Here is a 12,536-nt window from a genome sequence, read left to right as displayed (position 1 = left end):
CTGAATCTCTTGGTTTAGAGGAGTAATCCTCTCAATCCAGCGGGATTCCACAAGACAAAGACATTTTCTTTTGGAAGATAGAGGTTAACTGTAAGTGGAAGAGAAGCATAAAATCCAGGATGAGACTTCAGGGCCATGCCAATCGTCTGACATGATGCTAAAGAGATAAAACCTAACTCCCTTGACAACTTGGAAGTAACTCGGGAAGGAAATGAAGGGAAGAAACACACATCGTCTCATTCGATCAACCAGAGGGTGTTTCCCCACTGCTAAGAGGCAGCAATGGAAGTTGTGCGTGGTAAGCATGTGGGAAAAGCAAGTAAAAAAACAAAACAATGTGATGCCCGGGAGAGATCGATTAATACTTTCATCAGTGTTTAAAACACATACACAAGCCTTTAGTTGAACTTGATTTCACGGTGGTTCCCCAAACCACATCTTGCTTTCACGTTTTGGACTTTCAGCATTTAGGATTTTGTTCCACATAAACATGTCCATCGCCCCCAATGCTGTCATCAATCCCCCAGCCTAGAGACAAAAAACTCCTTTTCACTGGCCCCACCAGAGATGATGCAACACAAACTCAAACGCTTTCTTCACCTCAGCTCCATCAGCACTACCCTTAAAGAAGGTTCGCTCAAAAGTGATTGTTTGATGATTTGATTTACTACTCTCTGTAGTTGCTCTTCTCTCATTTCCACAAGGTCTTTTACTGATGCTCCTATGAAAATGAACAGAGAGCAGATGAGAATAGTTGCCATCACATTTGTCTTTTTATTTTTTTTAAAGTCACAAACAGATAATGTCCGTATCCCTGAGGTGGTTTAGCCACATCTCCGGTCTCAGTGATCCACAGTTCAAGGGTGTTTCAGCTTTGCTCTGATCTTAAGAAGGCTTAAAAAAGAACTGTGATGGGTCTTGTTTGAGTAATCTGATGGTAATCAAAACAAAAGTTGGCGAGATGTCGCTTCAAGGTTGCTTGAGTCCAAACGATGTCTGTGGTGGTGAGAAGAGGAAGCTCTAGTTGTTGGGGATGCTCTGCAGATATGTGAGGATTTGCTGGATCTTCACTAGGCGTTCTTTGAGGCTGGTCATGGAGAGGACAGACAGCTGGTAGCGTGGGTCGATGGGAAGGACAGCCAGGAGCCACCAGCAGCAAGCTGGACCATTAGGAGTTGCCTAGAATTGAGGAGGAAGAGTTTAAAACCTTTGATTTCACAACTAGAAACCTTGTCAAGACTCATAATCATATTGTAGGAGTCAAGTTCATCTGAGGGTCAGCTTGATGACTTGTAACAACAAACTGTGCCAACATTTGAAATTAAATCTGAACTGTGTCTTTTTACAGTATGACACACCAAAGTCTGGGTATCAGATCTCTGCACTTTAAATAAGTGTGTTCATATTTTATTGTTCATGAATTGCCTATTATAGTAAAAAAATATCCCTGTTTGTTTGATACAGAGAGCCTGCTTAATACATCCGTAGTACATTCTACATTTTAGATTATATTAATTAAAAGATTGACTGGGTCAGAAGTTACATAATGCCACCACTAAAGATCACAGCCACTGTTTCAGTGTGTGAGCACGTGGTAGAGTTTGGGATTCTCTTCATGACGCAACAGGGCCGGTGGGATTAGATGTGAAGCACCCATAAAGCTCTTTAGCCTATATTGTCAATAGACTCCGCCCTGTGGCTGTCCTAAGAGCAGGGCTGTAATCCCTTTCAGTGCTGCGAGCTTGAGCCAGAATCGAGCGCATACACAATAACTGAGTTCCGGTATTAAGACCTCAGAGGCAGGTGAATCCATGGTAATGCAGGTTTTTCCCCAAAAGGTAAATGTGTCATGAGATGATCCCATTTTAGACTCAATTTTGCAGTGCCAGACGAAGTAATAACAGCTTTCAAACCCTGCATTATTTGGTCAAAAATGACTGCTTTTGTAGAGCACATCTGATACAGATTAAAAAAAAAAAATAGTTATAATAATCATAATCATAATAAGGTAATTATGTTTGTTGGCAAATGACTGCAGTCTGTTTTTTTCATTTACACTTCACACAGCATCCCAACTGTTTTGGAATCAGGGTTGTGATAAAATGACTGGGATCTTTGTTTATCTGCATATCTGGTTATTTAAAACGTTGCGACGACCACATGTACTGGAGGCTGGCAGATAAACAAATGACTTGTTGTTCTCAACAGTCTCTGCTCCACCGTCTGCTCAGCTGTGATATGCTGCTGAGAATTTTCACAGACTGATCTACAAATAAGCCCAATACCAGTCATTCATTTTGACCCTCCAATATGTCAGCCAAATGTATATTTTTCTGTGTAATAACACAGCAAATACAAGGGAACCAAAAATATACTTCTATTGTTAAAAAACGCAATGTCAGAGCAAATATTTGCTCTTATCCTCTGACTCAGACATCTACTCTACTGCTAGTGCAGCATATAGCTCTGCTGACATTTGATGAGTGTAAGATTATGCTCCTTGTGTGTTAACAATAGCAATACATGTAGATATCTACCTGGATGTCATCTTCTCGTTCTGGCATTTGTCCAAAATGCTGCAGGATCTGATTGTGGAAGCGGACCTTGAGGTTCTGGAACCAGTCGCGGGCCTGCTCGTACACTGCATCATGCAGCTCTTGTAGACTCTGGAGCTCATCACTGTCCTCCACCTGAAAGAAAACACTTAATTAAGTTTTCAGTGTATTTTGGTAGCTTAATATACATAGATTCATCCCTCTAAAAAAGGAATTATCAAAAGTGACGATCCAGTGTTATATCTTCTATTAGTGACACCCTACAGTCAACCTCTGATAACTAAAAAGGTTGTTTATCTAATTACAGATCTTAGGTGGAGTGTGACTATAAAAGCACAGCATACTGGATAGAATATCATTTAAATGTTAGTCATTGTGGTGGTTACCCTGGTATCCTCCAAGTGTTCGATGTCAGCTGTACTGTAACCATCCTTCATTCCTCGAGACAGGACCCGGAAGCGTTTTCCTCCGATGGTATCCACGACTGATCGTCCGTCAGGGAGGAAATGGACGCTCCTGATGATTAGCATGCAGCCATAATCTACAAACCTGCAGGGAAGGATGCAATAGTTTTTAGACCGTTAAGTTTTGGCAGTTCACTTGCGATCACTTGAAATAATTATGAGCCGTTAATTTCCTGCTTGATTTGACAACTAGGAACATCTTTTCTAGATGAGCTGCAAAGTCTAGTTTAGATTCTATAACACTGAATGTTTACCCTTTCTGGGGATCATTAATACACATCCCGAACTGCCGCGTGCCGGTGTCCATGCAGCGGCGAATCATGAGGCGGTAGCGTGGCTCAAAGACATGCAGAGGGCAAGGCACGGTGGGGTAAGCCATGGTACACACAAAGATAGGCACATTCTTCGTCAGGCTGCACAGAAGGAGAGAAACATTTTAGTCCCTGTAAGCCTCTCTGAACCTTCTGCACGCAGAAACTTCTGATGATAGACACTGGAGTCAGCCAAACCAGAGACAGAAATACTCACTCAGAAAGCTCCCTGGTCTCCTCCACATGAGCTTTAGTCCTCTCTGCGAACTCCTGACTTAAATACCGTTTGATCAGAGTGTCCAAGACAGTCGTCACCATGTATTTCCTACGTGCAAGATACTGGAAAGAGAAGGATAGGAGTGAATGATTAAAACAGAAAGCAAGGAGCACACATTTTATTAGCACAATGCTAGCATACGAAGAACATCCAGATTCAATACATGCCGAGACTGATTCTCACCTCTTTCAGGCTCTCTTTGCAGAGGGGACACTGGGGTGTATGGTCCAAGCAGCGTTCTAGGCAGCTTTTACAGAAGGTGTGGCCACACGGTGTAGTCACAGGCTCATAGAACAACCTGAAATGATCACACAGAAGCAACTTTTATTCTCAGTGTTCACAGATTTACAAGAGAATAGTGTGAGCTGGAAGGTAAACCTTTAGGTAAGTCTGAGTCCTTTACCTCATGCACAGAGAGCACTCCAGGTCATTGGAGTCCAGCAGGTCCTTGGGAACAGTTCTACAGGTTTTTGCTTTGGCAGCCTGTTGTTTGGAGCTTTGTGCCACACCTTAAATCAACCAGAAAAATAAATTATTCATAAATAATTCTCTTAACATCTCTGACAAAGTAGTTGTTATGTGGGTCATTATATACACTGGTGAGACATAGGATGTGCTTACTACCTATAATCTTAATTCAGAATTAGTGTATGGTATGCACAGCAGAGCACAGAAGTACAATTCCCCCGACAAAGAGTTGGTACTTCAGTGTTGAGTTGAGTTTAATTTTGTGCACCATTACTAGTGTTTGATGTTTTGAGTTCTTATACACATTACTGGTATATAAACATAAGCAGAACATCTTTATTTTGATAATTTAAATATAATAATACATGGGGAAGAACAAAGGAAAAAAGCAATGGTGGGATCAGCCACTGACCTTGTTTTTTATGCTTGCTACTTCCACTGTACACAACACATGGCTCTGTGTCTGACACTGACAGCTTCCTCTTTAGCAGACTCCCTTTATACTGATCTCCCAACTGAGGAGCAGAACAAACTCTCTTCAGTCCCTCTTCACCACAGTTGGAGCCGTGCATTCGTAGCGACTGTGCTCGGCTCAGACAAGGTCGCTCCAGGCTTTCCCATCGTTTCTGAATAATGACAGAAGAGAAAGGTAAGAAGATGATGATTGTGAACATGTAGCCACAAGAGCATTGAATCAATCATTCACAAATCATATAGCATCATCACTTCGCGTGCGAGTACCTCCTGATTGTCCAAATAGTGGTGTGCCGAGGAGGCGCGGGCCTGGTGTTGTCTTTGGACCGGGCTCTGTGGTTGGGCTTGGGCATCAGCCACCAGGGTTTTACTGCGTAAGTGAGGCGATGTGTTCTGTGCCGTTTCCCTCAGGCCAACTTTGACGTTCTCATCAGGTGGGGAGAGCAGATCACACAAGATCTGTGAAAACCACTCAGTTAGTAAAGGTCACAAAAGACAACTGACATTATCAAAATTAGGAAACCTGATCTCCAAAGAAGGTAGATGATTACAAGCAGTGTCAAACGACAATGACGTGGATGCTGGTGTCCTTATTTATCATATTAACTTAATATTTTGGGGGACAGAAGTGATCTAAAATTGGGTTTAACAACACATTTTAAAATGTTCCCAAGGCTCCAAAAACACAGTTTGTGGTTAGGGAAATATGTACTTTGTGTCCAATTTGCACAAAGAGGTTATTGAGAAAATGCTGAACTAAACAATACTGGAAATCCAACAAATATGGTTGCAATGTTGTCCATAGAGATGTGAGGTGAAAAGATAAGGCAAACTTTGTTCAGACAGTTGAATCATGCTGTGCTCAGAATTGATACAAGCGCGACCTTGTTTTAAACTTCATGTGAATGAGCAGGGACCAGCAACTTTTTTATTTTTAACAATACAACGAGCAGCTCTTAACAATGGGTCAAATCAGATTCACACTCTTCATATCGAGTGAAGACTGGAGATGACAAATGTGATTACGTATGTTTCCTTATACAATGATGAGTCAGACAGGATTACACAAAACTTGAGCAGCTCAGATTGACAAAAAACTCTGATGTTATTCAGAGAACATATATGCAGAACAGCATGACTTAACTGTGTGTCACTTATGTAACAGTAAATCTGTGATCCGTCTAAAAAGTGGAACTAATGTCATTATAGAGTCACAAGATCTGATCCAATAAAAACTTTCCAAGTTGCGTGGCATGTTCCTAACAGAGAGCAAGGACTGTCTTCATGGCTTGTGTGTTTTACAGACAAATTTGCTTCCAATTTCTCTCACACAGTCCGCAAAAACAGTTTTTTGTACAATTTACATGAACTGACTTGCATAAACACAGATTAGCATAGTAAAATGACCACTGTATGGCACAATCAAGACACAGAGGACAATGCACAAAGTGAAACCTATTAAAGACAATGTGATACCTGCTTATAAAATTCTGCACCTCTTCCTTTTCTCCAGTAAAATGTTTACTTGGTCATAAAGCTTAGGTGGAATTGTTTGATCTGTGCCATAAAATGAGGCAGATTCCATTAAGTCAATGTAGTATAAACGCAAATGCCCGCTACAAAAACAGAACAAATGGATTTGTGCAATAAAGACCCTAATGTTTACGACTATCCAGTCAAAGAGATGGAGCAACACTGCAAGTCAGCTAGCTCTTCCAAACTAATTTCATAATGACTGGGTGACCTTAACCCTGCGGCCGGATGACACAGATGATAACAGAAGCTAATATTTAGTTTTTCCACACCAGCAGACATGTCATAACTCCCTTCTCTTAAAATTTTTCACCTTTTCCACTTGTCTTTTAGCACAGGGGAAGTCTTCATCCAGGGCCAGGCACTGCAGGAAGACTTGGAGAGACTCGTCCACTTGGCCCATCTCATGTAGAACCATAGCTTTCCTAAACACAGCCTGAAAGGAAAGACAGTTGGGGAAATGTTAAGGACCCCGTGTTTAAGTGTGTATGCGTGCGTCTTAAGAAGTCACTGGATTTTGAACATATATACAACTTCAGCACGAAAGAGCTTTTCCTAATACATTATTTTCCCCTTCTATTCCATGAATCAATGTTTTACCAATCACACAAGTGCTTGCATGTGATATTCTTTGCACCAGAAAATAAATAACATCCCAGTCTTCAGACCAGACATTTGGTCTCCTGTTACTGTTATAACAGTCATTAATGGCTCTGACGTTTATCACAGCATTTTTCGGTTGTGGTCTAGAAAAAATGTGTTAGTCATGATACTCTTTTGTACCTTATTTAACCTAAGAGAAGACTTTTCATACAGTAAGAAGAGGAGATGGTCATTAAAAATATGCCTGTAAACAAAAAAACCAACGGGATCTCCTCAAAGACAGTATTCTTTGATGGTGACTCAGTAAATCCATCTGCCACGACTTAAATCCAAAATTAATTTTGATAACAATTTTTTTTCTACAAGCATGAAAGAATATTAATGAATTAACATGATAATGTATCTGCTGCCTATGACCTGGCCTACATTTTACTTATGACTGTTATCCAAAGACAACAACAAACAACGTGTTCCTCGCCTGGGGTTCTAAGGACAGCAGTCTTAAAATAAACCTTTTCTAAGTAATGGTTGGCTGGCCAATATACTAGATTGAACACATGCCAAACATTATGGCATGTGAGTGAATGTACTAGCAATACCACCATCCAACCAACCTAATCCTCCCATCAGAAAGCCATACTAGTAGTGAACACATGCTGAAATAGAACTCTTACATTTCTATGACACAGGATGACAAATTATTGCAGTATAAATGAGTGACCTACTTCAGCAGAACATATGGACCAGGGACAAAATTCTGTGTCCTCCAAAGCCATACTGTATTGTTTGAGAGCCATGTACGCCTCCGCTCGAGACAGCCTTGCCACTGTTGTTGTCTCTGGATCTGCATGAAAGATGGGGATATGGAGAGAGGGAGAAAATGTGTTATTACCTAAAAAAAAGGAGTGTCTTAGTTTTGACAGATATCATGGAATAAAGGGTTACTGTAAAGTTCTAAAAATTGCAAATAACATCATACTGATTACATCTAATTGTCAACAACTTAATGGGCAAATCTACATGCATAAGTAGGTAGTGTTAACCTCAAAAGCAAGTTTTAAATCTCTGTTAATACATTACATAAACGCATGACATGCACAAATTATATCTTAGCTGTGTCACCTCTGCAAACAATGCCAAAGAAAAACAGGTTTCATAACTCTGACTAAGCGGCAAGAGTCAGTGGATTTTATTTTTTTCTTCCTAATGATATGTTGATTTATAGGCAACACAAGAGCTACAAACAATGGCATGTCCTTAAAAAAAATAGCAAAAACTATTAAGAAGACAACTCTGAACACGTTCAAAGGGCTAATTTTCTTTGGAAGATAATAATAATAATAGCAAGAAGCATTAGATCAGGCAATTTTATTCATGCCGATTTGGATCATGTTAAAATCAGGCATTCATCTCATTACTCAACTATGTAATTTGCTGTGAGCAAGTCTCAACCTGTGATGCAGTCTATCCTGCAGACATTACCGACTAATGGATTCTTAGTTGATTAAGTTTACCTGCATTCCATCACAAGTTCAGTAAGTTTCACTTACTTCACTGAATTGCAGTTTTTCAGCACACGGTATGCCATCAATACATGTCATTTATAACCTCCCACTGACACACATGAGTTCATTTATCTGATACTAATGTGAACAGGACCACGGTGGTTTGTCTAAACATCTGAATGTCTGGAGGAGGGAATATCTGGAAGTTTCTGCCTCTCCAGTTGTCTGAAGCACTGAAGGCCAGTGCTGTCAAGAGCAGGTGGTCTGTCAGCAGTGACAGTGACATCCTTCTGCACCCTTGACCCAATGACAGCACAGAATTCTTGTTTAAGTCCGTCACTGGATATCTCACAGGCAGTGTTTGAGTAACAGGGGTCAGCAGGGATACAGCACAGTTACATATGTGTTATATAATTTGACCCAAATACCATGGCTGTTTCCATAAGCCCCCATAAACCAGGTAAAAATTCCAGAATGATTTCCCTGCCTTTCTGTCAGAGCAGCAGAAACATTTGCAGCAGAGACATTTAATGTTTACGTACTACAATCAGAGTTGCACTGAACTGTTTTTTTTCTGCAACACAGACATCTTTTGATTTCACATTTTGATAAATTTAAAAAGGTTAATTACCTGTGGTTTAAGTGCACCTGAGGGTAAGAAAGGTGTAATGTAGTGAACAAAGACTGATGATTTACTATTATTTAACTCTGGTAAAAATCACTCTGGACCCTTGTGACATATGTACTTGGAACTGAAATTGTGTTTAATTAAGCTGAAAAAGGACAGAACCTCTCCTCTCTGTGTGTATGATTCCCAACAGCCATCTATCGTATGATGGTTTGTAAGTGCTGTGTTAACCCTAGCCCAAATGATAGCAGTTTGTTTACATATTATTGGCTTAATTTATCAGCTAGAATTTCACTGATACAAATGGACTGCAATATACGTGTGCCTAATATTAGTGTAAAAACATTAATAGTATTGTTCCAACATATATTTTGTGCATCTCCAATTTACAATGCATGAAATAACTGAATAAAAAAAGTGGCGATTATACTTATACCTGAATGATTCAAAAAAGACTATCTCTTCTGAAAGGCTGTGCTGTGCACACAATGTATAACATGGTTTATGTTTGTATTTAGGTATTGGTTCCATAAGATCCCACTGGATCACAGGAAGTGCTCAGTGAACATGCAGGATGTTCCTAACACCTGGACGTGTAGTGCTTTGCTGAAGGGCACATCAAATCTTTGTTGTCACTGGTGAAAGCAGCATATCTCAGTTCGCTTCACTTAAGGATTTGCACAAGTAGCCGCAAACCCTCCTCAGTCAGTGGCTTGTTGACTCTAATGTTAAATCATCTGCCAAAGAAGCAGCCCGGTTCCTCAGATTGCATAACATTAATGTCTATCACAAAAGCTAACTCATTGCCCTGCTGAGTCTCTATCTGGACCACGAGCCTCCTCAGCTGACCCACTTACATGCACATTCATTCCCGTATAAACGTATTTATGAAACCGTGACCCGCAACTGTCATCACAATCACAAAATACAAATGCCCTCCCCCACCTTTTTTTTTTTCTTTTTACAAGTTACAAAACCTGTCCCAGTGTGTCATGACCTGCCTTATGCAACTCGCAGCGAGCGCGCATGCGCAGCTTGTGGAATTTCGTAAGCACAACGCTTCAGGTCACACGACAGCCAATAGGAGCTGATCTTTGGCAGCGTGAGACATGCCAGTGATGCTTACTCAAAATGTTGGTCAGTAGAGCTCATTCTACTTATCCCCTCAGGATCCACAAGACAACAAACACCATCACACTTTCATGATCATGTCATAATAACAGGGGGTTCGCTGAACGGCGTTTCAGTAACACGTAATGTTCCCATCATGCCCGTTGCTGAGCGTGCGCACTTGCGGGTCACACCTCCCTCCCTCTTATAACATGAATGTAAGGTTATTTCAACAACACTTACCACGTTGGATAACGCAGGTGGCTAGCGTCACTGCTTCTTTATAGCGTCTTCTTCTGCACAGCTCGTCCACCTCGCTTAGTGTTTTGGCCGTTTTCAGTTCTTCGGGGAACCATTTCTCCAAGAGTCCGCACAGAATTACATTCACTCTCTCGTCACCAGTCACGGCTTCCTTGCACAGCTTACATTTGGAGAGCAGCCGTCGTTGTAAACACCTTTTACAATACGAGTGTCCACAGGCTAGGGTCACAGGTTCACCTATAAAGCTACGGCAGCTGGGACAGTCGAACGCATCATCCGCGGAGTTGCCCTTCGCGTCAGACAGCGCGTCTGGCCCTGTGGTTTTCGTCTTGAAGTTGCGGAGGACACAGTCCACGAAAGTGCTTAAATGTTCTGGCCGCACAGGGCCGTAACGCATAGCCGCTGAAAACCAGTCAATGGCTTCTTTTAGGCAGTTTTCAGATGCTAACGCGTTAGCTTTCTGTAGGATGAGCTGATGGTGGTCCTCGTCTTCGGAGCCGTTGTCTGAGTCAACGCCGATGAAGAAGCCGCTCCTCTCCTCCGCCACTGCGTCCTCCACTTCCTGCTGGAGCGACATGGTGGCGCAAAAAACCCCACAAAAACTAAAAAGGTTATGTCGGTGAAGGTTTTCTTCTGTTGGCGTGTCTATACATTTCGATAGCTGCCCGTTAGCGTTCCAGCACGGCGAAGTGGATAGACTTTCTCACAGCCGCCCGTGTGTTACGTAAAAATCAGCGTCACGTGAACAGCGAAGTCGCGCCGTGATTGGCCAGAAGGAGTCAGTTACAAAACCAGCGTTCGAAAGTTTCATAACTACGGAAGAGACGCAGAGAAGTTATCTGGAGGAGAACGTCAGGTCACAGCGCTCCCGCCTCGACCTAGATCTCTTTAACTATGTGATACAGAACTACAAGAGACACACATGCTTTAACTCGCTGTTGATATAGTCATCGGTGAGTTTGAGGTTTGTTTTGTTTTTTTTCCCCTCCTCAAAGCTGTCAGAAAACCCGCCCTGGAAAGCCCCTTCATAACTGGTTGTGTAAGGAGATTTTGTAACGCCTTCTAGTCTCAGCTTTACGTAATTTATTTTACTCTCCCTAGCTGTGTCTAACACATTTTACTGTCGCTTTCTATCACATGCTTGACAATAACCTTTATATTTGTCTTCCTGTGCAACTCCGGTTTGTGTGCACCAGAAAAAAAGAAAGAAAAAAACGGGAGAATCAATGCACGCATGACTAGAGCACTTTTTTTTTGTTCTTTTTTTTTTTTTTTTAGCCTTACACTTGCTCAGTAACATAGTTAAATCAAAGAGGCTTGTGCAAATTACATTGCACCAAAAAGAATGAATGAAAACAATCAGTGCATGTTTGAATAGAGCTGGGGCACATTTATTATTGTGTTTAATTTTTGTACTTGTATTCAGTTGGTCAAACGTGCCATGACATCTTCAGATGTCACGAAATCCTGCACAAAGGAGCTTTAAAAAAATAAAAAATAATAAAAGTCTTGCTCAAAAACACAGGAAAAGAATCAGTGCAAGAATGAATAGAGGGCACATGAATTTTTGTATTTACATCATAAATTTGTGATGATTATCACCAATCTTTGAACATAAATCAGCCTTCTAATTTCTTGATACTATAGTAGCATAAAAATAAAAGAGCCTTGCGTAAATTACAATGCACTGAAAAGAAAGATAAGCAATCAGTGTAAGCACGAATAGAGCTAGAGCTAAAAATAAAGCATTTATTTTTGTGTTTATATTTGTAATTTGTGATAATTATCACTAATTTTTGCACGTAAGTTAGCCTTCTTCTTGCACAGTAATATAGTTAAATCAAACAAAAGAGCCTTGGCTACGTTACATTACACAAAAAGAAACACAAAACATCAGTGAGAGAAGAATAGAGGGCACATTAAGTTTTGTATTTATGTTTGTAATTTGTAATGATTATTCACAATTTTTGCACATGAATTATTTTCTACTTGCTGAGTACTATAGTAAAATAAAATAAAAGAACCTTGCCTACCTTACATTGTACAAAAAAGAGAGAAAACAAATCAGGGCAAGACATCAGGTCACACAAAAGCCAATAGGAGTGAACATTTGATTAGATGTGAAATAGTTATTAGCCGTCATGATATTCATTCAGAGCCTTTTGTGGTAAAGTTTAATTGCTCTGTTGTGACCCTATAAACCAGGCACACCTTTGTTATCTTCTGTTGATTCTATGTCTTCGTGTTGTGTCTTATATTTTGTTATTTTTGTCCCCTTTTTGTGTCTCTTCAGTGTTCTCCCCTCTGTCTTTTCATTTTCATCCTTGGATGTTTGTCTCCCTCTGTC

General features: G+C 40.7%; 1 protein-coding gene across 1 annotated transcript; it reads right to left on the bottom strand.

Annotated features, from left to right (window-relative positions):
* Positions 1-749: 749 nt before the first annotated feature.
* lonrf1l (LON peptidase N-terminal domain and ring finger 1, like) lies at positions 750-10,909 on the bottom strand. Its single transcript, XM_037093224.1, has 12 exons — positions 10,172-10,909; positions 7,411-7,529; positions 6,396-6,518; positions 4,817-5,008; positions 4,488-4,701; positions 4,011-4,116; positions 3,791-3,905; positions 3,548-3,669; positions 3,274-3,432; positions 2,942-3,104; positions 2,538-2,690; positions 750-1,179 (listed from the first exon to the last, which is right to left on the bottom strand). The coding sequence occupies exons 1-12, from the start codon at positions 10,764-10,766 to the stop codon at positions 1,021-1,023; spliced, it is 2,220 nt and encodes a 739-aa protein (XP_036949119.1). The 5' UTR covers positions 10,767-10,909; the 3' UTR covers positions 750-1,020.
* Between the last annotated feature and the right edge of the window lie 1,627 nt (positions 10,910-12,536).

Source organism: Acanthopagrus latus, chromosome 1, assembly GCF_904848185.1.
Source record: "Acanthopagrus latus isolate v.2019 chromosome 1, fAcaLat1.1, whole genome shotgun sequence".
Taxonomy (NCBI): Eukaryota; Metazoa; Chordata; class Actinopteri; order Spariformes; family Sparidae; genus Acanthopagrus; species Acanthopagrus latus.
Note: the sequence above shows the minus strand (reverse complement) of the source record. Positions and strands in the feature narration are given on the sequence as shown.

What these genes read in the sequence shown, in the direction of transcription:
- lonrf1l (XM_037093224.1), bottom strand. Translation starts at nt 10,766, where the DNA reads ATGTCGCTCCAGCAGGAAGTGGAGGACGCAGTGGCGGAGGAGAGGAGC. An exon ending in GAGACCAGGGAGCTTTCTGA is followed by an intron (nt 3,433 to 3,547) that starts GTGAGTATTTCT and finishes CCTTCTGTGCAG; the next exon opens with CCTGACGAAGAATGTGCCTA. An exon ending in ATTAATGATCCCCAGAAAGG is followed by an intron (nt 3,105 to 3,273) that starts GTAAACATTCAG and finishes CCTTCCCTGCAG; the next exon opens with GTTTGTAGATTATGGCTGCA.